The following is a 25696-nucleotide window of genomic DNA, read 5'->3' on the forward strand; positions in this document are numbered from 1 at the left end:
CGTCATTTCCGGTGGGGAAGGCCCGCGGCCGCCGCCGCCATTTCGGGCGCTGCTGTGAAGCTGAGACCTGAGCCGGTCCGCTGGGCGGCGGGCGCCGGGGCTGGAGGGGCGCGCGCGGCGGCGGCCCAGCGTGTAGGCACGGAGGCAGCCATGGCGGGCAACTTCGACTCGGAGGAGCGGAGTAGCTGGTACTGGGGGCGGTTGAGCCGGCAGGAGGCAGTGGCGCTGTTGCAGGGCCAACGGCACGGGGTGTTCCTGGTGCGGGACTCGAGCACCAGCCCCGGGGACTATGTGCTCAGCGTCTCCGAGAACTCGCGCGTCTCCCACTACATCATCAACAGCAGCGGCCCGCGCCCACCGTTGCCACCGTCGCCCGCCCAGCCTCCGCCCGGTGAGGGACGGACAGGACGGGAGGCCCCGGGCGGGGGTGAGGGCCGTGGAACTCCCCAGCCTTGCCGGCTGCTCCTCGCGAGCTGATCCCCACGAAGGACGTGGACAGAGGGCTGGTGTGATCGTGGCAGGGGGCGGCTTGCTGCTGGGGCTGGTTCCCACAGACCAGCGGGAGTGTGGGGGAGGAGGAGCCGCTGACCCAGGCCTCTGGGTGTGACTTGGAAGGACAGCCCAGGGGAAGGGGAACTGCTTCGGCCCCAGGGTGGGGCTAGCGCCTGGGCCAGGCACAAGGGCAGGGCCAGGCAACGTGGGGACAAAGAGCTGAGGGGAATGTTGGCACTGCGGGGGCATCACTTGGCAGCGGTGCCCAGAATGAATCCGATAATCCTACAAGTGGCTTTTTAGGCTTGAAACATTTCCTGCCATGCTAGGAAGCCGGGTTTGGCTATACTCCCCTGGTGGCCTTTGGTAGGAAGTCACCACATACTGGCCTGGAGGGATGGAGACACCCTTCAGGAAACCGCTCAGCTTTTTCCTTTCTTGGGCATTTTTCCAAAAGATTTTTACCGTCCTCTTCCCTCGCGGAGGACGAAGGTGGTGAGCTCAGTGCCTTGGTGATAGATGGCCCTGTATGGCCAGCCCAGAATAAGTGGATGCCTGGATGACTGTACCCAAGAGATCTTAGTGTCCAGAAGACTGCCCTCCGCAATTCGGGGGCTCTATTTCTCAGTGTTTAGTGGAGGAAAGATTTTTGTTTTCTTTCATGAAATAAACCAGAAATAAGCCAATGGAAACAATCCCTTCTCTGAAAGTGAACGGAACTTCATTTTTCCTGGGACTTAAGCATTGTCAGTCTTGTACTTGAGGGCCTCTTCTTGCCCAGTAAGTTGGGGCTGTGATCTGAGTCTTTCTAGATATTGGGAACAGACCTTGCTGGGTAGATGCTCTGAGAATTTAAATGATCAGCACTGAGTCTTCCTTGCCAAGGATGGATGCGATATGACTGTCTTACCCCTGCCATTGGAGTTGTTGGGGGAATATTAGGGACATTTATGCACTTAGTGCTTGCGCTTTGGGAGGGACAGAGTGACTCTGAGGTGACCGTTACCTGTGTTAACAGCACCAAGAAGAGTCCTTGTGCCTTCTCACTGTTCCCAAATTGAAGCACTTGCCTCTTGACCAGCTAAGACCAAGCCAGTCTCAAGTAAATTAGGAGGCTCCTGAGCCCAGCTTTGCAGACTTACCCTTTTAGGATTGTCTTAATTTAGATTTATATACTCTGGCCAGAAATGGGGAGAAAGGATAGTCAGTCTGTTAGTTCTTAACATAAACCAAGTTTAAAAAGAGTGTGAAACCAAGTTTAAAAAGAGTGTGGGATCTTTAAGTACACAAATTATCCTAGGTCTTTCTCAGTCTGGTTGGTTTAATAGCATTATAACATGAGATGGAAATATTGATGTAACATTTGCCCTATACCAGCGATAGTCTACTTTTTACCACATGCATGGTATCTAGGGGTTTTTGTTACAGTGCGGTGATACGATGGCAAATTGTCACTGAAACTCAATTTTCAACCTTGTTTGTATATGTGTTTTATTGGTTGCAAAATTTGGAAATGGCGGCAGGCAGGTTTCTTAGTTTGAGCTCTCTCCACACCTAGGCATTATGATTTTATATCTCAGTGTTTGATATTGAGCTCCACCTTTTCATAACAGAGGAGTTCAGATCCTTGGCCCAAGAGAGAAGGTAAAGATTGCCACAGTTTGTCGATGGGGTGTGGAAAGTTCATGGGCATTGTGGTAATTCTTTCTGCCATGGACCCTATTTTACATGTAGGGCAGGTGGTTCGGTTGCTCTCTTTATAAAGGCTACTTAATCTTTTTTCTGACCTTCCCCCATCAAGCTCTTTTTCCTTTGAAACCACACAGGAATTTCTTGAATTTCAGAAAGGCATATACAATATTAATAGCTAACATTTACTGACTGGCTGTTCTATGCTACGTACTTGGCCGAGCACTTTATGTGCCTTACCTTATTTACTATCTGTAACAATCTAGTGAGGAATGTCCTGGGATCTCCATTTATTAAAATATTTCCACTTGATAGATGAGGAAACTGAGAATCAGTCAATTGCTTGGTCACACAACTTGTAAATATTGAGCTAGAATTCGAACCTGGGAATTCTGACCTGAGAGCTGACACTATTACACTGTATTCCTTTCTGTCAAAGCCAGTTTACTTGTGAGGTCCCAGCAGTGTTGTACATAGAGGACTCAACATATTTGTCTCTGTACTGGGGTCCCAGGTTCTGCCTGAAGACCAAAAGAAAAGGATGGCAAGAAGAAACTGGCTTTGGTGTTCAGACAGTACACATCTGTCTAAAATCAATGATGAAGAGGCTTTTAAACTCCTACTTATTTGGAAAAGTAAATATGGGAAATGGGAGCTTTTTTGCTTAGGGTAATATAATGTATTTTGTGGGCATGATACCTAGGTAGAATGTGTGGCTTAGATACGGTTTTTAGAGGCTTAGGGATAAAATTGACCAGGAATTCTCAACGTTTTATTTATTTTTTAAAGATTTTATTGGAGAAGGGGAACAGGACTTTATTAGGGAACAGTGTGTACTTCCAGGCCTTTTTTTCCAAGTCAAGTTGTTGTCCTTTCAGTCTTAGTTGCGGAGGGTGCCTGTTCAGCTTCAAGTTGTTGTCCTTTCAGTCTTAGTTGTGGAGGGCGCAGCTCAGCTCCAGGTCCAGTTGCCATTGCTAGTCCAGCCCACTATCCCTTGCGGGAGTCGAGGAATCGAACTGGCAACTTTGTGGTTGAGAGCCCACTGGCCCCTGTGGGAATCGAACCGGCAGCCTTCGGAGTTAGGAGCATGGAGCTCTAACCGCCTGAGCCACCGGGCCGGCCCCCAATTCTCAACTTTTGTAGTGAACCTATTTTTAATTTTTCTTAGGTGTTCAACTACAGGTGCTCCCATAGCCTGGGAGTGCCCTGGCTGTGCCCCAGAGCCATAGGGCAGGGCTCGGTCAGGGCCACTGGTTATACTCGGTCAGGTCGGACTTCCAGGTGTACCTCTTGTGAAGGCTTTGCAAGCATTGATCCACTAGTTTCTTTCTTTTGGAACAACGAAGTGTTACTAGACTTTAACCAGTAAATCCACAAAACTGAATGTGAGTTGGGGGAATAGTTACAAGCTTGATCTCTTGAACTTGGGTTTGCGTCTTACTGACCTGACATTGAATGTAACTTTGGGCTGGTTCTTTAATCTCTCTGCCTGAGTTCCTCATCTGCGAGAGAGGAAAAATAGTAACACTGACCTCGTAGGGTTTTTGGGAGGATTAAATGAGTTTTAGTGTAGTAAATGCTTAGGAATGGGGCTGGCATATAGTAAGTAGTCAGTAAGTAATGGATACATTAATCTTCCGAACATAGCTGTGAGGTTGGGAGGGAGTTGAAACAAAATGGAAAACTGTTCTCAGCCTTGAGAGGGTCACATGGTGTGGGTTGGTGAGCACTGGTCAAACAGCATGTCTTAGGGAGTGGAGTAAGTGTTGGGGTGGAGGGGGGTCGGGTGCATGAAGAAGTGTGAAAGGACCTTGGAGCCAGTACATGGAAATAGGATGGAGCCTGCTGTCAGCCCCTCAACGCGGAGCCTCCTTCAACATCTGTGTTTCGTTTGTTTATCTCATCTTTGCAGTTCTTAAACCTGGTCTTCATGTTTTACTCCTCAATATCAGAGTATCCCTCTATTCCATGATTCTGGAGAAGTTCTTCAGTGAGCAACTGGTAGTTTTTACACCAAAAAAAGGATTCCAGCATTAAAGGACGTAGGTTTATTTGTTGCAGGACTTCTCTAAGCCTTTACTATGACCGGTCAAGAGAGGCAGGTATTGGATACTAGGTTTTTCAAACTTATTTGACCACAGACCTTTTTGAGAAGCATCTTGAGATTCTGTGGAATCTTTTCTGGGAAACAGTGCAGCGGACTTTGGATTTGGGGATAAACTGAAAATTTCTAAAAGAATTCAGAGGTTGGGGTCGTATTATGCTAAATTTCCCCTTTTTTAAGCACCTATAATATACTGGCTACTTTTAGGAACTTTATTAGATAAGTATTTGGCCCTAGGAGATGGTAAATAACAGCTCATACAGCTAGTAAACGGCAGAGCCAGAATTCATCAAACCCAGCCTGTCTGAATCTGCAATGTACGTGCTGACATCTACCCTTTGTAGAAAGTTCTGTTTGCTTAGGAGACCATACATCTTGATGCCTCTTTAGGAAACCTTCACAAATGGAAGTTAGTCGCCTTTAGCCCTTTGTAATGGACAGGTAGTGGGGAGTGTTTACCTAAGCAACCTCTATAAAATACTGTAGGCCAAGGAGAGGGAGTGGGAAGTAAGGAAAGAGGAAGGGAAAAAGGAGGTGCTGTGAGATCAAGGAAAGGCTGATGGTGGCACCTCTGTGATGGTACTCATGCCAGAAGTGACCCAGCCTGTTTCAGCCCACAGAGCTCTTGGGTGTTCTTCATAAAACTTGCAGGGAGCAGTGTTGTAAAAACTGATGTATTATAGTAACCCGAGGGCTAACATGCTTAAAAGGACTAAGTTGAGCACGTACAGAAACCAAAACAGTAACTGCTAGTGTTGATTTTGATTTCTGAATGTGTTTAGTTCATAACTGCATGTCCAGAGTCCAGTACACGTTTGATGTACAGCAAGTCTGAGGTTTTCAAAGTCCCAGCAATGAGAACCCCGTCAGTTCTGTCCTCTAGACTGACTGACTGTGTCGCCTTCCTTTCCCGCCCTTCTGTTTCCTGCCTTTGGCTGTTTGTGGTTGGAAGGAGATGAACTAGGGAAAAGGAGCCGGAATACATAGTTGTGGTGAGGTTTAGGCGTACCTGTGACTTAAGTATGTTCTGTTTCCCTCCCTTCCCTTATTCTGGAGTTTGCATCAACAAAGTTTGACTGCCCCATACATCTAACTGCCCCAGCAGTACACAAAAACAGGTGTTCCACTGTGGAATTATTATAGTGTCATTAGAATAGAAAAAGAATTTATAGGTAATGTCAGCGATTTCCATTGGTGTTTAGCTTGTATTTCTGAGATTGCCAAGCGGGGGCGGGAGGGGAAATGTCACAGTGAGCCCATTTCACACCATGCATCATTTGAACAAGAACTGAATTGAACCAACAGCTTCCTACCTTTAAAAAAAAAAAAAAAAATTTTTTTTTTTTTTTTTAATTGGGGAAGGGGAACAGGACTTTATTTTGGGGAACAGTGTGTACTTCCAAGACTTTTTTTCCAAGTCAAGTTGTTGTCCTTTCAGTCTTAGTTGTGGAGGGTGCAGCTCAGCTCCAGGTCCAGTTCCCGTTGCTAGTGGCAGGGGGCGCAGCCCACCATCCCTTGCGGGAGTTGAACCCGCAAACTTGTGGTTAAGAGGACGCGCTCCAACCAACTGAGCCATCCGGGAGCTCAGCGGCAGCTCAGCTCAAGGTACCGTGTTCAATCTTAGTTGCAGGGGGCGCAGCCCACCATCCCCTGCGGGAGTGGAACTGGCAGCCTTGTGGTTGAGAGCCCACTGGCCCATGTGGGAATCGAACCGGCAGCCTTCGGAGTTAGGAGCATGGAGCTCTAACCTCCTGAGCCACCGGGCCGGCCCAGCTTCCTACCTGTATGGCAGATGAGCTGCCTGTTTTGAGAACTTTCACACTGATCTTTGTAGGGGACTTGGCTTAGTGGTTTTATTTGTTCTAAACCCTGCCTCCTCTCCCCCTCAAAAAAGAAAAACAAACGAGTGCATTTCACTTGGGCTAGTACAGTAATGGAGGAACTAAAAATGGATGACAGAGTGGTTGCCTTCCATCTTAAGAGTGGAAGGTACCTTGCAAATGTTTAGGGATGGTCAGAGCTGCTCTTCATTGTGATTTCATTGTACCTGAGAGCAGGGTTTGTTGTTGCTGGTTTGTAAGAACACATATCCAGTTGAAAGTGAAAGCCACTGGGGGAAATGATGTCGTAAGACATGCTGTTTTGCTTCTTGCTCACCAACCATTCTGTATCCCAGCTATGCTGTGAGCTTCTCAAAGCTCGGAACAGATTTTCATTTAACCTTTTTCCCTCGTTTCAGTTATATTCATTAAGAATAATATCTAACACTGAGCACTTACTGTCTGCCAGCCACTGTCCCAAAGGGTGACTGGTGAAACCATTTGGCTGTTGGATATTGGCATGTTGTTGGGTAGACTCTAGGAAGGGAGCTTTTCTCCCCAGGTGTTATCAGGACCATTTCCTAAGCCACGGGCATTCCACTGGTGAGAGGGCACCCCTACCACTCTGCCCAAGTGACTATCGTGACCAGGCAGTGCTAAGTACCGTGTTTCCCCGAAAATAAGACCTAGCCAGACCATCAGCTCTAATGTATCTTTTGGAGCAAAAATTAGTATAAGACCTGGTATTATATTATGTTGTATTATACCCGGTCTTATGTTAAAATAAGACCGGGTCTTATATTAATTTTTGCTCCAAAAGCATTAGAGCTGATGGTCCGGCTAGGTCTTATTTTCGGGGAAACACGGTAGTTACCCTTGGAGCTGACAAGTGACCCCGTCCTTCACACAGTTCAGCGGGCCTGAGGGATCGCTGAAGGAGCCTAGTGGGAATAGGTGAAGTAGCCATGCATCACCTCCTTGCCTCCCAGACTTGAATAGGAATAATTTCTCATCTGTGATCTGCTTTAGTGAAGAGAAACCAGAATATGGCACCAGCATGCTCTGGTATGGTCATAACCAAAATGATCTCTCTAGTCCTGCCCTTGGAACTATTGGGGTTACATTTACATTCTGCTGGTGCCTGATGATTGTTTGTCATAAATGGACAGTCCTGGGTCTAGGCATCTGTTTCAGCTTCTTGAGTTGGAGAGACAGCCAGCATTACTGAGTGTGGCTATGAACTGGTTTTAGCTCACAGCTAAATGAATTCCACAGGTGGACTTTAGTGATACAAGACATGTGTGACTCTCCTTTAAGTTGTGTCTTGCTCATCATTCATTTGGGTGAAAAGAGAAGGCCCTCATCAGTACTCGTTCTGTATTGAGGACTTTTGGTTTACTTCCAAAGTTTATCTTTTCACCAGTAGTGAATTTTAAATGTACTTTTTCTGGTTATTCTGGAAGAAATGTTTTCCAACATTGAACAAAATAATTGTGTCTCATTTTTGTAGAGTGGAAAATTAGACATCTGGGCTGCCGCAGTGTTTCTGTTTCTCAGCATTAATTGCTATGGCTTTTAGATGGGTGGGCGAGTTAATGCAAGTGGAAAGGGTACAGTGACCGTTTTCCCCTAACAAAGGACTTGAACAAGTAACCTTCACAAAGAAGTACAAATAGTCAATAATGGTAAAAAACCGTCAAGCAATCAAAAATATTTCAAAAGAGATAACCTTTCTCCTTTTACATTGGCAATGATTTTTAAAATGCCGTTTTGACTAGCATATGGGGGAAATGGGAACTCAAACTTTATAGGAGTATAAAATGGTACAAACTTCTTGGAGGGCAATTTGGCAACATAAACCTTAATGTTCTTAACATTTGATCCAGCATTTCGAGGAGTTTATCCTAAGGAAGTAACAAAATATTAATAGATAACAAAAACACTCATAACGGCATCATTTGCACTACTGGAAAGTTGGGAATACTTTATAGCCCTTAAAAGTCATGTTCTTGAAGAATATGGAGACCTTATTATATAAAATAAAAAAAGTTTTATTTTATAATAGAAAAGGCAAGGTATAAAACTCTGTATAGTAACCCAGCTATAAAAACATGTATATGTTTATGACACGTATATATATACAGAGGGTGCCAAAAATATGTATACACATTTTAAGAAAGGAAAACTATTAAAATTGTAATACTCAATATATACTGACAACAAAAGATGAATACAAGTCACTTTTGACTTCTGCAGTTACATGAGGTGTCAGAGTGGTTACCGTCAGAGTGGTTACCATCAGCGTCTAGACACTTCTGATTATGGCGAACTACTGCTTGAACATAGATAACATCTCTTAAAATGTGTATACATTTTTTGGCATCCCCGTATGTACACATACATGCACACATAATAGGCATATAGAGTAAAATCTGGAACGTTATCACTCAGAGTAATAAGAATGTATCCTATGGCAGGGATAAGGTTGATTAAAAAAACAAATTCCGCCAAAACCAATTTTCTGTAGAGCTGTTTATTGCTTATCAGGAAACCAAAAGTTAAAAAAAAAACCCAATGAAGATGATTTGATGGTTTGGGTGCTCAGCCGAGTGCAAGTTAAAGGTTTGTATTCCTCATCAGAAAACTTTGTTTCTTATTTGAACTCCTACACGTTCATTTATTCTTTAATTCTAGACTCTCAGGATGGAGCGGGAATACATTCTGAACTGTGCCCGGTGCCTAGTCTAGGGCCACACACATCTTCGCATCATGTGAATTTTAAGCCTTCCTCGTATGGCCTTCCTCTTGGATCCTCAGTGTGTCACCAGTGGTTGAGGATTTGAGCACATCTTTATCCTCTCCTCCCCTCCCCCCCAAGCATCCTTGCTTACCTTTTTTCGGGACCTGTTTGCTTCTATGGGAACAATCTAGTTCCCATGTTTTATTTACATGAAAGCCTTCGGAATTGATGTTTAAGCAGTTAGCTTCTTATTTTCTCTGTTTAGGCTCCTTGGTTTTTTTGCCTAATTAAACTTTTTTTTTTCCTTCTGTCGGAAATGAAATTGAGATCAGAAATCCTAGACAAAAAAGATAGTCTTAAAATTTTTCTTTAGAATTTATGCATTCTAGATGTGAAGAGAATGTATGAGCCTAGTGTAGATACCGTGTTTCCCCGAAAATAAGATCTAGCCAGTCAGTCAGCTCTAATGCGTCTTTTGGAGCAAAAATTAATATAAGACCCAGTATTATTATATTGTATTGGACCCAGTCTTATAGTAAAATAAGACTAGGTCTTATATTAATTTTTGCTCCAAAAGACGCACTAGAGCTGATTTTCCGGCTAGGTCTTATTTTAGGGGCAACACGGCAGATACCAAATTCTTCCCACCTCTTTCTGTAATAGTTGCAGGGACCTATAAAAAAGGAGAGCTTGCTACATACAGATGCTGAGGTTGAAAAGAAGATTGCAACAAAACCTTGAACCTTATGTTACTATGTAAATCAGATAGCAAAAGAACATTTTGGGAGAATGAATAAAAGGTCTCCATGATGCTCTCTCTGGCTTTGACCCAGGATGAGAGCCTTTCCTGAGAAGTGGCCTGGTGGCCTTCTGTTCCTTCTCTGCTGCAGTGGTGATGGGCATCTTTCTTCCCAGGGAATGTTTCAGCTACAGAATATTTCAGTTTACTATTAGAAGAAGGGATTTTTTTTTTTTAGACAGTTTTTGTTCCTGATTAAATATTGACTAAATGTATGTGGGAAGTGCTTAAAATCTGCCTTTTATCTCCAGTGTAACACATATTTAAATAATGTCCTGCTCTTTTTTCCCAGGGGTGAGCTCCTCCAGACTCCGAATAGGAGATCAAGAGTTTGATTCATTGCCTGCTTTACTGGAATTCTACAAAATACACTACTTGGACACTACAACGTTGATAGAACCAGTTTCCCGATCCAGGCAGGGTAGTGGAGTGATTCTCAGGCAGGAGGAGACAGAATATGTGCGAGCCCTCTTTGACTTTAATGGGAATGATGAAGAAGATCTTCCCTTTAAGAAAGGAGACATCCTGAAAATCCGGGATAAGCCTGAAGAGCAGTGGTGGAATGCAGAGGACAGCGAAGGCAAGAGGGGGATGATTCCAGTCCCTTACGTGGAGAAGTATAGACCTGCCTCCGCCTCAGTATCGGCTGTGATTGGAGGTAACCAGGAGGGTTCCCACCCACAGCCACTGGGTGGGCCGGAGCCTGGGCCCTATGCCCAACCCAGCGTCAACACTCCGCTCCCTAACCTCCAGAATGGGCCCATTTATGCCAGGGTAATCCAGAAGCGAGTCCCTAATGCCTACGACAAGACAGCCTTGGCTTTGGAGGTACATAATGTGCAAACTGTAGAAAGAAGAGATGTGCTACAGGGTCTCCCTCTCAGACCTCTTAGAGCTTTGTAGGAATGCTGAACACAATCACCGGCATTGTGATCATGTTGTAGATGTTGAATCATTAAGTACTGATTTTGGCTTTTAATGTTGGGTTTTCTCTTTTGTCTAGAAAGCCTATTTTGAAATGAGTAAGCTTAAAATTGTATAACTGAATGTTCTGATTGATCTACTAAACACACTTTGACTAATAACATCACGAAAATTAACCTGAAATATTTGTTCTCATCTCCATTCTAATCTGTTTCTTTCTTTCTGTTTATCATTGTCTAAAATAGGGTGGGCTCACACAGATTTGAATATAATAAGTGGTCTCTTATCAAAGCGCTTAGACGGAATCTGCCCACAAAAATATAATGTTTTCAGTTGACGGGGGTGGGGGTCCTGACCACTGAGTAATCGATGATGTTCATCAAGTAAGCAGTGGAGAGAACAGTAAAGCACAGGACAGGTGTGAAGAGGTACACGCCCAAAAGTATGAATTCCCAGGAGCAGTCGGTTTACTTGGTCTTGGTTGCTTACTGCATTTTGCGGGCGGGAAGCCAGTTCCTCCTGAGGAATAAGTTACTGTCTTTTATTGGGAACCTGTCATCCGTGGTAGCCCATCTCCTGTGGCCAACGATTGTATTGTGTTTATTCCTTTATTCCTCTCTTTAGCACTCACAGCTTTGTGTCTTACCTACTCCGTCTCTCCCTCTCTCTGAGGTACGCAGAACTGGTGGTTCAGCACAAATGCTTGTACTGGAGTGGCAGGCTGTCCCATCTTTCAGAGCCTACTGATAGGATAACTGGAATGTAAGCAAGTAGCTTTCATAGTACAGGCTGCAATTTTGTGAGCACACATTAGCAGAGAAGGGGCAAAAGTGTTTTCTTGTAAACTGAAATCTCTGCCTTTTGTTTCCTTTGGTCATGTTCATACGCTGAGGGAGTAAGAGCTGCCCTCTGTCTAAGTGAGACTGTTAGCCCACAGAATCAGCTAGCATTTATTTGACTCAGTCTCTGGTATTACTGGATTTGAAATTTTTCTTTTACATTCTGGATGGTGGATGCAAAGGAGGGTTAGTTGAGTTTTACAGGTTTGACTGGAAAGTGTGTTTTTAAGGTGTGCATTTTTTGAGGTTATGTTGTGATTTGAACGTATCGTGTCCATGCTTTGATGAGAAATGAAATGTACGTTGTCTACATATTTTCCCCACTTAGAGTTTGGAGGATAAGGAAGGCAAGTTTCTAGCCTCATGTTTTCGTTTGAGTTCAGATGATGGCAACATCCAACATGGTGCTGTGTGTGTGACAGATGTGACTCTTGACATTTGTTGCAGACCTTGTTAGCACTGGGCTGGAGTGTGACGATAGCATTCATGGAACAAGCCAGCTAACGCCCGGTACAGAATAGTTACACACTAATTTTGCTTCCATTTGCATTTCCTTTCTTGGAGAGAATGGTTTTTAATGATGCCTGCCTTGATTAGGGGCTTTAGTGCTCAAATGGTTGAGCTGTTCTCCCTGCTGTGAAACAAATTTTGTGAAATAAAGATTTAAGTAGAAAAATAATTTATGATTTTAGTAGGTTTCCTTTTTTTGTTTGGATATTGGTTTTGAGTCACATGGGTTGATTGCTAAAGATGGCCTCTTCAAGTTAGAACAAATACCCCAAATAACAGCTTTAAAAAACACCTTATGTGATTAAAAACACGGTGTTAGTTTAGCGTCATAGAGTTCTATAGCTGGAAAGGACCTTAAATACCGTCTTCATTACATGAAAAAAACTGATGTTTAAACAGATTGAATGGATTGTTTAAGCTGGTCGGAGGTGGAGATATGATGAACTCTTACTGTCTACCTTGATGCCTTTTCTACCATCCCCATATTCAGTTGTGATTCTTTTTGTTTTATAACAGTGTTGCTGCGCTCAACACAGGTTTTAGGTGCTTTCACTGATAGCATGTGCTCAGTGGTACTGTCTGTGCAGAGAGGTACAGTTCTCCTTTCCCGTTTCTGGTTTTTCATAGGAGTTGATGCCTAGTCCCTGTTGAGATGAGGCTGGAAGAAAAGATTAGGAGACTCGGGCTTTCTGACCTCTGCATTCTGGTTTAAAAAGGAAAAAAAAAATCTTTGCTATATTGACCCACTATAAATCCGGATCTGTAGATAAGCTAGGTACATTTTAGTGGAGTTTTACGCTTGAAATTGATTAATTAGAATCATAGCATGTTATTATGTATGCGTGTGTGTGTGTTTGTGTGTGTATGTATGTATCTTTTTCTGGAGGGTTTCTTTTTTTCTTAAATTATAGTTGACATACAATAGAACCATTGTATTTTAGAATTGGGCAGGACCTAAGAGATAATATATTAGAGCTGCAGTCTTTAGACCGCTTCTCACTGTCCCAAGAGTTCCCAAGAGGTGCCAGGGGAGAGAGGGAAGCTGAGGATACAAGGCTCTTGGTTCCCTCTCTTGCTTAATCAAAGCAACTCTATTTTAACTGTATTATATATTAGGGTCTCTCAAAGATTTTTTTTAAAGAAAGGGTTTCTGTAATATAAAAAATATAAAAAACAGTGCTCAAGAATCACCTGCCCTCTCCTTACAGCTGGATGTTTTCATGCATGGTATATTTGCTGTGACCAGAGTCCCCGACTAGAATAGAACTTACTAGATATTCGCTCTTTTTCCACCCACCACATTTCTCTAGCAGGGATAAAGGCTGTGGGAAGAAGGGATTAATTCTAGTGAAGAACCAAAGTAGGGATATCCTTCTGTGTACCTGTGGTTCTGGGGGTCAGTCAGTCACTCGTATTCTGGGGACTATAACTGAACCAGCCAGACACTATCTGTTCCATCCTAGAGCTCCGGGTGAAAGCAGATTTTAAGCAAATGCAGATACGCTGAGTGTTTTGAAGGAGAAATACTGGAGCTAATACTAGAATAGTGCAGAGGCACGTTTTATTTTTTTCATCTTAGATTTGAGCTAAGATTTTGATCTTAGAGTTTTGTCTCGTGGTTTCTTGGAAGCTGGAATAGTGATGAATCTTATCTTGTAAATTGCAGGTGTTAAAGTTTATTTTATGCCTCTGTAGACTGTCCAGAACAGTCATATTATCTTAGAATGTACTAATCATGTAACGTGCATTCATTCTCTGATTCATCCGGGCCTTTTGCCCTGGATAAATGATAAGACTTCGGAGTAACCAAGGAGCATTTCCTGTGTTCTTAGGTTTGGACTTCAGGGCACAGATAAGGAAGGTGTAAAGAGCTTTGGGTTCCTGATTATATGTAGCACTGGTGACATCAACTCCACATCTCCCCTGTGAACTTAAATTGTTAAGATCTTTTGGCCTGTGTATGGAAAATAAGACTAAAGACCCCAATTTTCTCTTAGTTAACAGAGTAAAAATGAGATTGGAAGGTATAAAAACATGAGTGGCATGTCCTTAGTGTGTCCAGTTTGTCTTTTTCAGGAATTGTAGGTCTAGATTTCTGTATTGTTCATTGAGACAAGTGTCTACTCTCCCTTCCATCCTATTTGCACATCTTCATTTCATAACATAGAATCTCAAAGGGAAGAGGCTTTGAAAACAACTAATCCAGCCTCTCAGACGTTGAAGGCAGGCCCTCTGGTGTCTTCACAGGTGATTTTTCTTTTTTTACACATTTATTATCTCACAGTTTCTTTCCTTTTTTTTTTTTTTTTAATTATTATTGGGGAATATTGGGGAACAGTGTGTTTTTCCAGGACCCATCAGTCCTTCAATCTAGTTGTAGAGGCGCAGCTCAGCTCCAAGTCCGGTCACCGTTTTCAGTCTTAGTTGCAGGGGGCACAGCCCACCATCCCATTGCAGGAATTGAACTGGCAACCTTGTTAAGAGCTTGCGCTCTAACCGACTGAGCCATCCGGCCGCCCCTGCACAGGTGATTTTTAAACACCTGTTTGAGTATCTGTACTTTGGGGGAGCTCACTATCACCCATAGCACTGTAGTCCAGAGGTTCCAAACTTTCTTGGTTCATAGCACCCGTATGTCTCGGGACTATTTCACAGTGCCTCTGGCCAAAAGAAATACCTAACAGTTCCATTTATTAAGTAGGTAGGGTCAAACAACTTACATATTTATATGCTGATAACTTAGTCCCCCTTTGAAAAAAACAATAAACATAATTGAAAGGAAACTATTTTAATTTTAATCTTAAGTAACTGCAATTATGTCACTAATGAGATGTTAGACACTGAAGAGTTTCTCAAACCTTGGGGTCATGTTGAACACTGCCGCCCTCATTTCCTGTTCCACACTTATCTTTATGAGGTACTTGTTTTTTATCATTGCACTTGCCAAAACCAAGCTTTGCAAAGATATGACATCGTTGAAAAGAATGTAGTGTGAGCTAATATCAAAATTGTTAACTGCCTGCAGCTAGTAGTTCACATGGCAAAACAGATGTCAAGTTTGCTGTGTTTCCATCAACAATTTAAAATATTTTGTGGCACCCCTGTGAGTTTGCCACAGTGTCTCTGATGCTGCACAATTTGGGAACCTCAGGTCTAGTTTATGGAATTAGTTTTTAGAAAACTCTTTGTTTCGTTAAGATACTGACTGTGTATAGTCACTTCCCCACTTGTCACCAAGGGGCTAGGGAACGTGGTTTTAGGCATTGTCAGTTGTTGAGCTAGCAAAGAACTTTTCTGACTCAGACTAGAACCAGGGTGAGGTCTGTCTTTCAGGATTTGGTGCGTGGCTGCTGCTTTTTACCTGGAAGCCTAACAGTTAAATCTCAAAGATGTGCACGTTTTCACTAGTACAACCTATGTCCATTTTAGTCCATCTCTGAGGCAAGTGAATCTTAAGGCTGAATTGGCCTCAGTTGTTTCCATTGATAGGAAAGACTGTAGACGGGTTCTAAATACTAGAGTAAATACCCAGTCCTTAGAGCAGGAGTCTGCAAACTTTCCAGTAAAGGGCCTTAGGGTCTCTGTCACAATCACTCAACTCTGCCATTGCAGCAAGAAAGCAGCCATAGACAAAACAACAAATGAGCCTGCTGTGTTCCAATAAAACTATTTACAAAAACAGGCAGCAAGCTGAATTTGGCTCATGGGCCTTAGTTTGCTAACCCCTATCTTTTTTACTCCTTCAGCTAAATCTTGAAATATTTACCAAATGTGTACTTGGTGTGCTTGAAAATGTGTGAAGACAAGGCCCCTCCCTGTATTCCATCTCTGTACACGTTTTTCCCTGGCTTTATTTATATGAATTTCCTGCTCACTAGAATCCTGCAGCAAGCCTGGATCCAGGGAATGCTGGCAGTTATTAATGCTTTTCCTGTTACAGAGTAGAGACATAAAGGAGAAAAGCAGTCACCTGGGGTTAACACCAGCAAAAGAGGTCACACAGTTCCCTGATGTCTCCTGTTTAGTGAAGACCACAAAATCTGCCATTTGGGTTCCATTTTCTTCCTTGTTACCACTGGAACTCAGTGGTGAAGATCAGCGGGGTAACCTTTTGCTCTGGACCATTTCTAGATTTGGCTACATCTGTACCAGATCGTGCTTTACCTTGGGAACTACCCAGAGCTAGGGAAGCAACCAGTGTTCATCGGGTTCCCTGGGAATGAAGAAAGTGAAGTACCCACATACGGTCCTCTTTACAGATGACACAGGAGTTCCTTACAGACTTGCTCCTAAGGCTGTGGTCTAGGATTGGGAGGCTGAGGAACTGGACACGAGAGCAGTGCCTCAGTGGTGAATGGCTCGGCACTGTCTCTTATGCAAGGCCTGCATCCCAGAAAAGTTCACTGCTGTGTGGTGCTTCCTGTCTTCTGTAAGGTCTTTCTTGTTCGTTGGTATGCAGATGAGGATTTTTTCGTTTCCATCTATACCCTGAATTTCGAAATCAGTAGTGTTGGAATTAAGGTTATCACTGCACACTTACTGATGAGTATGTATATTACTTTGTATCTTAAGCTTGTAACATTTCTGGGGCAAGTATTCAGTTTTGCTTTCTTTGTCTTTGAAATTGTACACCAGGCTTCAAACCCATGCGTTCCGGATCCTCCCTGGTCTGGCCTTGGCGAATTCTGCTTTAGTGAGTTGTTGCCTAACAGGAGGAGGAGCCCACGTTCAGAAACGTGTCGTGTTTCTGACTGAGGGAAAGAACCCTGCTTAGTGTAGCACCCTTTCCTTAGACTGCCCCATCCCCTCCTGTACTGCCCCCACCCCAACCCCCAGGCTTGACAGACACCCTTTCTTAAAAACTGTTGAAGCGCTAGGCCTTCGGGAGAGCCATGTCGCCTTGGGGACTTGTCTGTTTTTGACCCCAGGAGTCCCCATGTGCTTTCAGTATTTCAGGAGAAACTCCGTAGGGCACAAAGGGTTATTTAATGTATTTATCAAGTCTTCCTTGAATAATTTGTACTTCAAGTTCACTTTGGGCAGGTTAAGTAGCACAGTTAACTGCTTACAACGATTTTCTTTTGTCCATCTAAAAATTAGAATCGTTTCAGTCATGGCATAGCCTCTTTTTCGCCCCCTGATGTTTGGACCTCGCTGCCAAGAACCTAATCAACTGTAAAAAAAAAAAAAAGAAGAAAAGATTTTGGATTCCAGAATATGGTGTGTTTCCTCTCCCCTGTGGAGTAAAACCAAGAGAGTGTGTACGTTAGGGATGGCTCTGATGTTGTCCCCAAAGATCTAATTTAATTTGTACAGAATTCCTCTCCTTAGTCACATCTTACCTGATATGAACCCCTACGATTACGCCCCTCGAACTTGGAAAGAAGAAAGGTCTGAGGGCAGATCCGCAGGTTTTTTCCTGCTTGTGGAGAAGCTGGTGTGGTTTTGTGCTACTGATAACAGCAAGGCATTGGGCTGGTCTACATTTCAGCCTGCCTTGCAATTCTTAGAGCTCTGTGGGATGCGATTGAGATGGCACTTTGAATTCTTAAGAATAAAGACAGTGTAACATTGAGAGAAAAGAGGTGTTTAAACTGAGATTTTGATATCAAGCAGAATGGTGGGCTTCAGGATGTATCTTGAAGAACCATCTTCTACACAACACCTAGAAAAGCTAGATAAAATATAGCAAACATCCTTTCTTGACACCTTTTTATTTAGATTTGAATCCATTTGGTAAAAGGTACTCAAGTGTACAGTTCAGAGTTTACATGCAGGCACACCCATGCAGTAACCACGTAGATGGAAGCATAGAACATTTCCAGCACTCCAGAATGTTCCCTCATATCTATTGTGTTTTTAATATCAAGAAAAGTATGGATTCAGACATGACAGCTGTTGGGGATGTTAGCTGGGATATTGTCACACCAGCTGCTTAAAAGAAATTGGCCCCTTGGTCCCCATCTGGAGGGGAACTTAACATGAGTAGCAATTTAGATTTTTGACACGAGCATACACATCCCCTCAAACATTTTTATTTTTCTTAAGGAGGGGGACTTATGTTATTCTGGGTCCAGCTACCAGAATAGCATTTAGTACCAGTTGAGTATTTTAACACAGTACAAATAAATACTAAAAATAGGCGAAAGAAGTGCTGCACTTGAAATAATTGACCTTAATATAGCAGGGGGCTAGCAGCAGGGGGCATTAATTCTAGTAACGTGGGCGGGGGCGGGGGGAGAGGGGTGAGGAGTCGAGGGTAGCTAACAGGTCAGACACAAGGGAAATTCACTGAAGAACATCCGAATGTTACAGAGCTGGTGCTGTGAAGTTAGCTTCTTGCAACACTGCAGGAGTTTTCAAAAGGAGGGAACAGATGCGATAAAGCCTGAGAACTAGAATTGGGGATATAGGAGGACATCTTTCAGACTGATGGTGCTGGCAGGAAAGCTTCGCTTGATATCCTGGTCTTCCTCTCCCCAAAGACGGCATGAAAATCTTCACCTGTCATAATTGGCCTGCTCAGTTGTCAGGAACTGGGAGTTGGAATATTGCTGGAAAGAAACAGAACCCTGGTACTGGCAGCCTGTAGGGATGGGATGTGTGTGTGCCAGGAGGGGCAGTGTCGTCCTGCCCTCTCCTGTCCTCGCGTCGCCAGCCTTAGTCTTCACAGTATTGGCAGACTGCTGCTTCTCACCCTTACATCTTAGCCCTTCTCTCCGACATGCCCTGGCTTCTGTTTCCTTTTCTCAGCGCCATGTCACCCCCACTGTAGGCCTGTGTGGTTTCCGGATAGTTCTTTAGGAAGTTACAGGCCAGTAGGCAAGCTGTTTCCTCTGAGTGCGATCAAGGTGCTTTTAGAGAAGGCCCCGGGCCTAGATTTGAGGTGGCTTTGGCCAGTAGTTGGCCTACTGACATTCTTAGGACCCTGGGAGAATAATTTGAAAGTTCCTGTATAGTAAAAAGAGCATAAATTGGCTTTGGAGCCAGATATTTCTGGGCTCAAATCCCAGCCCTGCCACTGCCTGTGTGACCTCAGCTATATCTAATTGCTCTGAATCTCAGTTTTCTCTTCTGTAAAATGAAAAGAATTCCTGTCCTACCAGGGTTATTATGATGATTAGAAAATAATTTAAAGTACCCTCTACAGTACTTTATGAAAGTTAAATAAATAGTAATTAATAAAAATCAAATGAACAGTTATGTTTAGAAACCACTGTCTGCTCAGAACTCAGATGTTGATAATTAGAGGATAGTCATAAGTTCTTTAGTCCAGTGACATCTGGGGCCTTATGTCCAAACAAGTATTACCCAAAACATTGTTTAACATTTTGCCACAGGGTGAATCCATTCACCAGACTGACCTTGTCTTAAGTTTCATAGCAGGATAGAAGTATATCCTAGATTGTTGAAACTTTATATTTGATGTTGCAACAGGAAGCTTTTTATGAGAGAAGCAAAAACATGATTTCTCCTATTATTATTTTTTAAACTTTTATTTAAGTGTATTTTCCCAGTCCCTATCAGTGCCAAGTCAAGTAGTTGTTTCAGTCTATTTGTGGAGGGCGCAGCTCACAGTGGCCCATGTGGGGATCTCACCGGCAACCTTGTTGTGAAGAGCACAGCGCTCTAACCAACTGAGCTAACTGGTCACCTCTGATTTCTCCTATTATTAATGAATGGGTGGTAGTGGCACTCAAGGAGCAACAAAGCCTGTCAGTACATGGTGAGGGGGTCGAGGGGCAGGCAGGTAGGGTCCTACCAAGTAGAAGTTGCTGAAGAAGGTGGGCTTTGCATGGAGCCAGTGGAATTTGGAGTTTTGACCTATACCTGCCCAAGAGGGAAAAGCCGTGCCTTTGTAGGAAGGTGATGAGGACACTTCATTTTCTGGGATCAAATGGAGTATGCTTCCTATGATTTCCTTCTGCTCTATAAGCAGTAGCAGGCCAGGATGTATGTGTGAGAGTGGACGGGGGATTGTCCTGCTGCTGTGTGCTGTTTTGGGGTGGGGGAGTCAGGGGGACTCCTTCCCCTTGGCCAGGGGCTGGCGGGTAGGCAGGAAGCTAAGGGTAGTGGGTACAAAGAAAAAGAATAGTAGCTTACTCTAGCTGGGATTGCTCATGAAAAGACACTTAGGATTTCCAAAAAGTATCATTTTCTAGGATCCTTTTTATTTTCTGTACTGTGTGTGTTTCTGCACTGCTAAAATCACTTCTTCCTTCTGCCTGCATTAACAAGTGGCTGGGGCTTGGGAGGCAACAAACAGCCATTTCTGTAATGTCAGCCCTAAAGCAGTCACGTGGGTAGGGCATGCCTAACCATAGAATGGAGTTGTTCAGCTTGCATTCATAACTGGAAATAAAGTGCTCTCCTTATTCTCCTCCTGCAGGTCGGTGAGCTGGTAAAGGTTACGAAGATTAATATCAGTGGTCAGTGGGAAGGGGAGTGTAATGGCAAACGAGGTCACTTCCCATTCACACATATCCGTCTGCTGGATCAACAGAATCCCGATGAGGACTTCAGCTGAGTATAGCTCAACAAACAGTATTGCTGACAGATGGGAACAATCTTTTTTTTTTTTCCAATTGCCATCTATACAGTTTTCTTACAGATGTCGAAACAGTCTAGTTGAAGCGTTCTGTTACCTGTGATCTTTTTTAGACTGAACTACTGCATCCCTAGTCTCATTCATCACGTTCAGGGTACGAAACTGGAGGGCTTGTGTGTTAACTTCTGAATTGGCAATTTTAGGTGGTAACCACCATGCCTGGGTGTCCCAGAAGGGACAGTTACGCCTTCTTCCTCTCAGGCAGTGCTCGTCAACCTGTGGAATGCTGACGGACAGGAGAGGAGTGCTGAACGCTGCTTACCCTGATTTAGTCGATGGTTTTGTTTTCACTCTGAAACCATCCTATCGAATGGCAATAGACTGTTCCCTTCCACCCCCATGAAGTAATCATGTGCCGTGTGAATAGTACCCAGTGGGATTGCTTTTTCATTTATAGAACACGACCACTGTATGACTCATTCTGACAGTTCAAATCCTGAGATTTCTGAGGACACTACTAGAAGCATTTGTCTTCCTTCCTAGTCGATGCTTCATACTTTTTCTTAGGATTCTTTGAACCCTTGTCATTCTTTTCCCCCAAACCTATAAATAGGTTAATTCTCCAGAAAAGTGTTTATTTTCATTCCAGATGACAAGCAGGATATGCAGAGCACTTTATTCAGTGCATAGCTTTAAGCCAGTATTGGTTTCACTGAGTGTACAGCCAAACTCCCAGCTCTCTGCCTTCCCTCAAGGGGTCATGGTAGGCTGACGCTGCTCTAGACTCCTGACTAACGGGATTTAGCAGGGCCATTTCTCCTGAGTGCCAGTATCCTATTTGGGGACTCTTTGGAATTCTTAGCTTCTACTTAGAGTGGAAGGACCAATCACTTAGAATATTCCATAGAAGGTTGTGGGGCCAAATTCTGCCCTTTGCTTTATGTGCAACTTGTATAATAATAGTCAAGTTAAAATTACGTGAGTTTGGGGGCAGGGTTCGCGCTTTGAAAAATGTTTGAACCAATCATGAATTACTTGCGTATTATTCATTTCACATGGCCATCATAGTGCTTGAAGTACATTACATTATAAATCACCTTCGTTTTTGGCTCTTTCTATGTTCAAGTTTAGTTTGCAAATCCTGTTAAGTATGGAATGGTGTATATGGGGTCAGGTGCTCCAAAGAATAGACTTCTGAGACCAAAAATGATCTAGGCTATTTAGACTACAACATGCAACTTTCAAAGTTAGTTCCCAATCTAGGAAGGCGCTAATTGGTTATGGTGTGGTATGACCCATAGAAACACCTTGTATTTTTCTTTGGGCCTCATTTTAGAAAAGTAACGGATCTTTCTAATTGTTCTGCATAAGTAATGATTAATTTGTATTATTTGACATACACCAAAATCATGGTATCCCAGTGAGTAGCGCAAAGTCTGGCACAGTCGGTGTGCAGACGTTCGTGTGAGTGCACGAGAGGCATGCAGAAGCTCATGGCACGGGGAAGCCAGCTGGCACAGAATCACATACGTTACCACAAGCAAACTAATAAGTTGACGCTAATTTAATATATTTTTACCTCACACTAAGGTATGCTTGATAAAGACTTTAATACTCGACTTTTTCAATGTTAGCACAGTGCTGTGCACATAATGGGTGCTCAGTAATGTTGAACAAACAAATCTCAACTCTAGACTTACTTCCATCTGACTACTCTGCTAAATTTTCAGTTAGCGCATAGATACTGTAAAACCTGAATACACGTTAAATCTTGTTTTCCTGAAAGTATGACATCTAAAGTATTTGTAGAAAAACCTTGTCACAACTGATTTGAAAGTTTGTATTTTCTTTTGCCTTTGACTTTGATAATGGCTTGTAATGCCTCTTTTCATCATGTGTAATATTAGTGGAACATGCAACTCGACCCGAATCATAAGAACCTATGATGGGTTGTCTGAAGCCATTATATGAACTGTTGGGTTGGGTTTGGCAGGGTGTGGCCGTTGTTGAACCTTAAGAAATCAAAGGACTTTTTCAAAGTATCTTCCAAAAGCAAATGCTAGAATTCTATTCAACTGCATATGTACATTGTCACAGAGCAGATTGGCTGCTATATTTTCTATAATCACTTCTGCAAAAGCCCATTTTTTGGATACTAATATTTGACATGGTTAATTCTTATTAATTTGTTGGAATTGTTTATTGTTAATAATGCAAATAGATAATTTTTAATTATCCTTAAGTAACATTTCACTATTAATGGTTTGAAATGAGTGATAAGCAAACCAATTTGAAATAAAATATGAACATGTTCCATTGTATTATAACACTATACACTTTCTTGACAGTTAAATTTTTTTAAAAAATGTTTTTTTGTAGCATGTATTGTATATGTTTATAGTATATGTAGTAAATAAAAATATGGCCAAATGTTTGGCTTGGTGATCTTTTGAAGAAAGTAATCTTTGAATATTTTTCACAAAAGAGTTAAATCTTTCCTACTTAGGGAATAAGAGGTGTGTGCATGATAAACACTCTGTGGGTACTCGTTAAAGCTGGGATTGATCATTGGTGATATTTAAAAGATCTCCAGAAGTCACACAATATTGATTTGAAGGGAATATAAGAAGAATGATTATAGAATGATCGGAAATCTGGAATGCAGGGACAGAGAACGTCATACTTGTCCAGAAATGGTTCTTTGTGGGTGTAAAGTAAACAAGGATGTGGCAGAGGACTTTGTCGGGCAAATGAGAAGTTTGCGTGTTCCACAGTAGATTTCCAGAATGTTCGTGGAGATAGTCAGATAGCTCCTGTTTTATTTAAGTAGCACATTTTCAGGGTAAATAATTATAGACACGTAACAGTGTGTGAATACATATATTTAAAATTGACATTATATGCTATAGTTGTGTTGTGTGGATGCTGAAGTTTTAAAATGTCAAGAATAGTCTTTGCCAGTTACGTGTACTGTATTCTGCCTTGGGCCCAAAATACATCTAGTTATTGCTATATGGACACAGCAGTAACAACTCAGAGTTAAATAAAGGAACCTACTCCAAAAGGAGCCAGCTTTGGCATACACAAGCTTAACCTCAAGGTGATTTAAATATGTTTCAACTTTTTGGTCAAAGAATAAAGTGCCCAAATCTTGTTTGAATATGAACATTTTGAGTGGGGGGTTCCTTTACATAGCCTGGAGTACTCATCCCAGCTCTTACATTTTGTGACCCCAATCTTCAGATTAAGTTCTATTCCTCCTACAGATAATGAAGAGAGAAGAGGCTCCCTCTGTAGAAGAAAACATGAAAATAGTTCTAAATTTAACAGGAGGGTAAGAATTTGGAACTCTGCCGCCACACGTATCCTGCGGAAAAAGAAATGGGGAGATAAGGTGGGGAGCAAAAAAGAACTAGCCATCAAGAAGTGAGGTTCAAAAAGAGCAGTGTTTGAGGATCCTCTAGGGATACAGGACGAAAGCCAGCAGAAATAAATGAACGGCCAGACTGGCTTTTGTCAAGGGGCTGCTTCCAATGTTTCTGTGGTTGGCCGGATTTTCTTAGATTTTAGACCTGCTTTGAATCCCAGAAAGGGTGCACTCAAATATTGACTAAAAGTTCAAAGGTAAAGTGACGTGGACAGAATTTTTCTGTCTTTTCACTTCAAATGGGGTAAATTTTGGACATTTTAGCTTTCTGGGAAAGAGTAGTTGTGTATTAGACGTGGAGGTTGACTTTTTCAAAGCCTCCCTCTATTCCCTTTGGGAGAAACTTCATGGAGTTTCTAGCCTATTTCAAGTTGTTGGGGTACATGGGCTTCAGGGTTCTGAGTACCAGCAAGGAAACTAGGAAAGTGAAGCCCTGAAGTGAGGAGCCAGCCAGGTTCCTCCTTTCTCCTTGATGCTGGGAAGGTCTATTCTGAGAGTGCAAATGAATTTGCTACTATATGAGGGTATAATAACTGCTTGTTAACTACTGGGCTACCCTAGCATTTTGTGGAGTGCAGGACTGATCTTCCTATAGTTGCTCTTGCATTTGTTTAGTTCCTATGCTGACTGCTACCTCTCGTAGGCTTCCAGCCTGACTGGGTTCCCCTGAGCCCTTCATAGCTGGAGACTCTAACACAGTCTTGGCTGCCTTGGCTGGTGTTGCCACAGTGTCCAGAAATACCCACAGTGGGGTGACAGCAACCTTAACCTCACTCATCGTTTTGTAATTATTTATTTTGAGAGCACCACATGAACCCAAAGATATTTACTACCACAGAAAGGAGCCACTCTTTTCATCCATTGTCACCAAAGGAGGGTTTGACTCCATATTTTATTGGCTATGTGGGTGCTTCAATGGCTAGAAATTTCGATCAGATTACAGCAGTTCTAAGTGTGGTAACTCCTGTGGAATAGACTCCGCCATTGTGAATCTCACATTGTAGGAGTAACAGGACAGGAACCGCATCTGTAACTCCCGCAGGGGCCCCTGGTGACTTTCTAAAAGCAAATGTTCGCGGCAAAGACACCAGACAAAGAGCTTCGTGAGCAGATGGCACCTTTTTGTGAGGAACCAGTAGAAAAAGGCACCCTTCCTCTGGACACAGCCTTGTGCCAGGCTCACGGCTTGAAAAGTGCGGGTAAGAGTGTGGTTTGGATTATAGCCCCTCTGGCCACCTCAACCGAGTCCCTGTTTGGTGCACAACTACACGTGGCACTCAGGAAACATTAGCTGTGATTATTCCACTTAATGTTCTGGTTGGCAGCCTGTTTATAGACGTCCGTCCCCCCCCCACAGCCAATCATCACCAAGTCCTGTCAGTTCCACCTCCAAAATCCTCCCTAGTGCACATTTGTAGGACTCCGACCCCCAAGCAGCCATCATTTCACAGCAACACCCTGGTTATTATTCCCTTTCCCCGGTCTGTTCATTGCAGAGCGGCCAGGATGATTTTCCCACAAGACGAACTTGATCATGGAACTCCCTTGCTTAAAACACTTTTTAATGGCTTCCTCTTGATCATAAAACACAATCTGCATTCCATACGATGGCCTACAAGGCAGTGATGACCTTTTTCTTCAGTCTAGTTCTCTGTGCTCCTGGCAGGCTTTCCTTTCAGGTCCTCAGATGGGCAAGCGCCCTTCCCCATTCTAGGAACCCTCCTCCCCTGCCTACGTCCCTCCCCGCAACTCGTTCTCTTGGTTCCAGTTTAAATGTCCCTCAGAGATGCCTTCCCTGAACTCC

General features: G+C 43.1%; 1 protein-coding gene across 2 annotated transcripts; it reads left to right on the top strand.

Annotated features, from left to right (window-relative positions):
* Positions 1-25333, top strand: CRK (CRK proto-oncogene, adaptor protein). Of its 2 annotated transcripts, none has more exons than XM_033089499.1 (3): positions 1-391; positions 9937-10472; positions 20307-25333. In XM_033089499.1, exons 1-3 carry the CDS (start codon positions 151-153, stop codon positions 20442-20444), a joined length of 915 nt encoding a protein of 304 aa, XP_032945390.1. In that variant the 5' UTR covers positions 1-150; the 3' UTR covers positions 20445-25333. The 2 variants fall into 2 exon arrangements, with proteins under 2 accessions (XP_032945390.1, XP_032945391.1); XM_033089500.1 differs by having other exon boundaries at positions 2-391; positions 9937-10302.
* The last annotated feature ends 363 nt before the right edge of the window (positions 25334-25696 follow it).

This window comes from Rhinolophus ferrumequinum, chromosome 21, assembly GCF_004115265.2.
Source record: "Rhinolophus ferrumequinum isolate MPI-CBG mRhiFer1 chromosome 21, mRhiFer1_v1.p, whole genome shotgun sequence".
NCBI lineage: Eukaryota > Metazoa > Chordata > Mammalia > Chiroptera > Rhinolophidae > Rhinolophus > Rhinolophus ferrumequinum.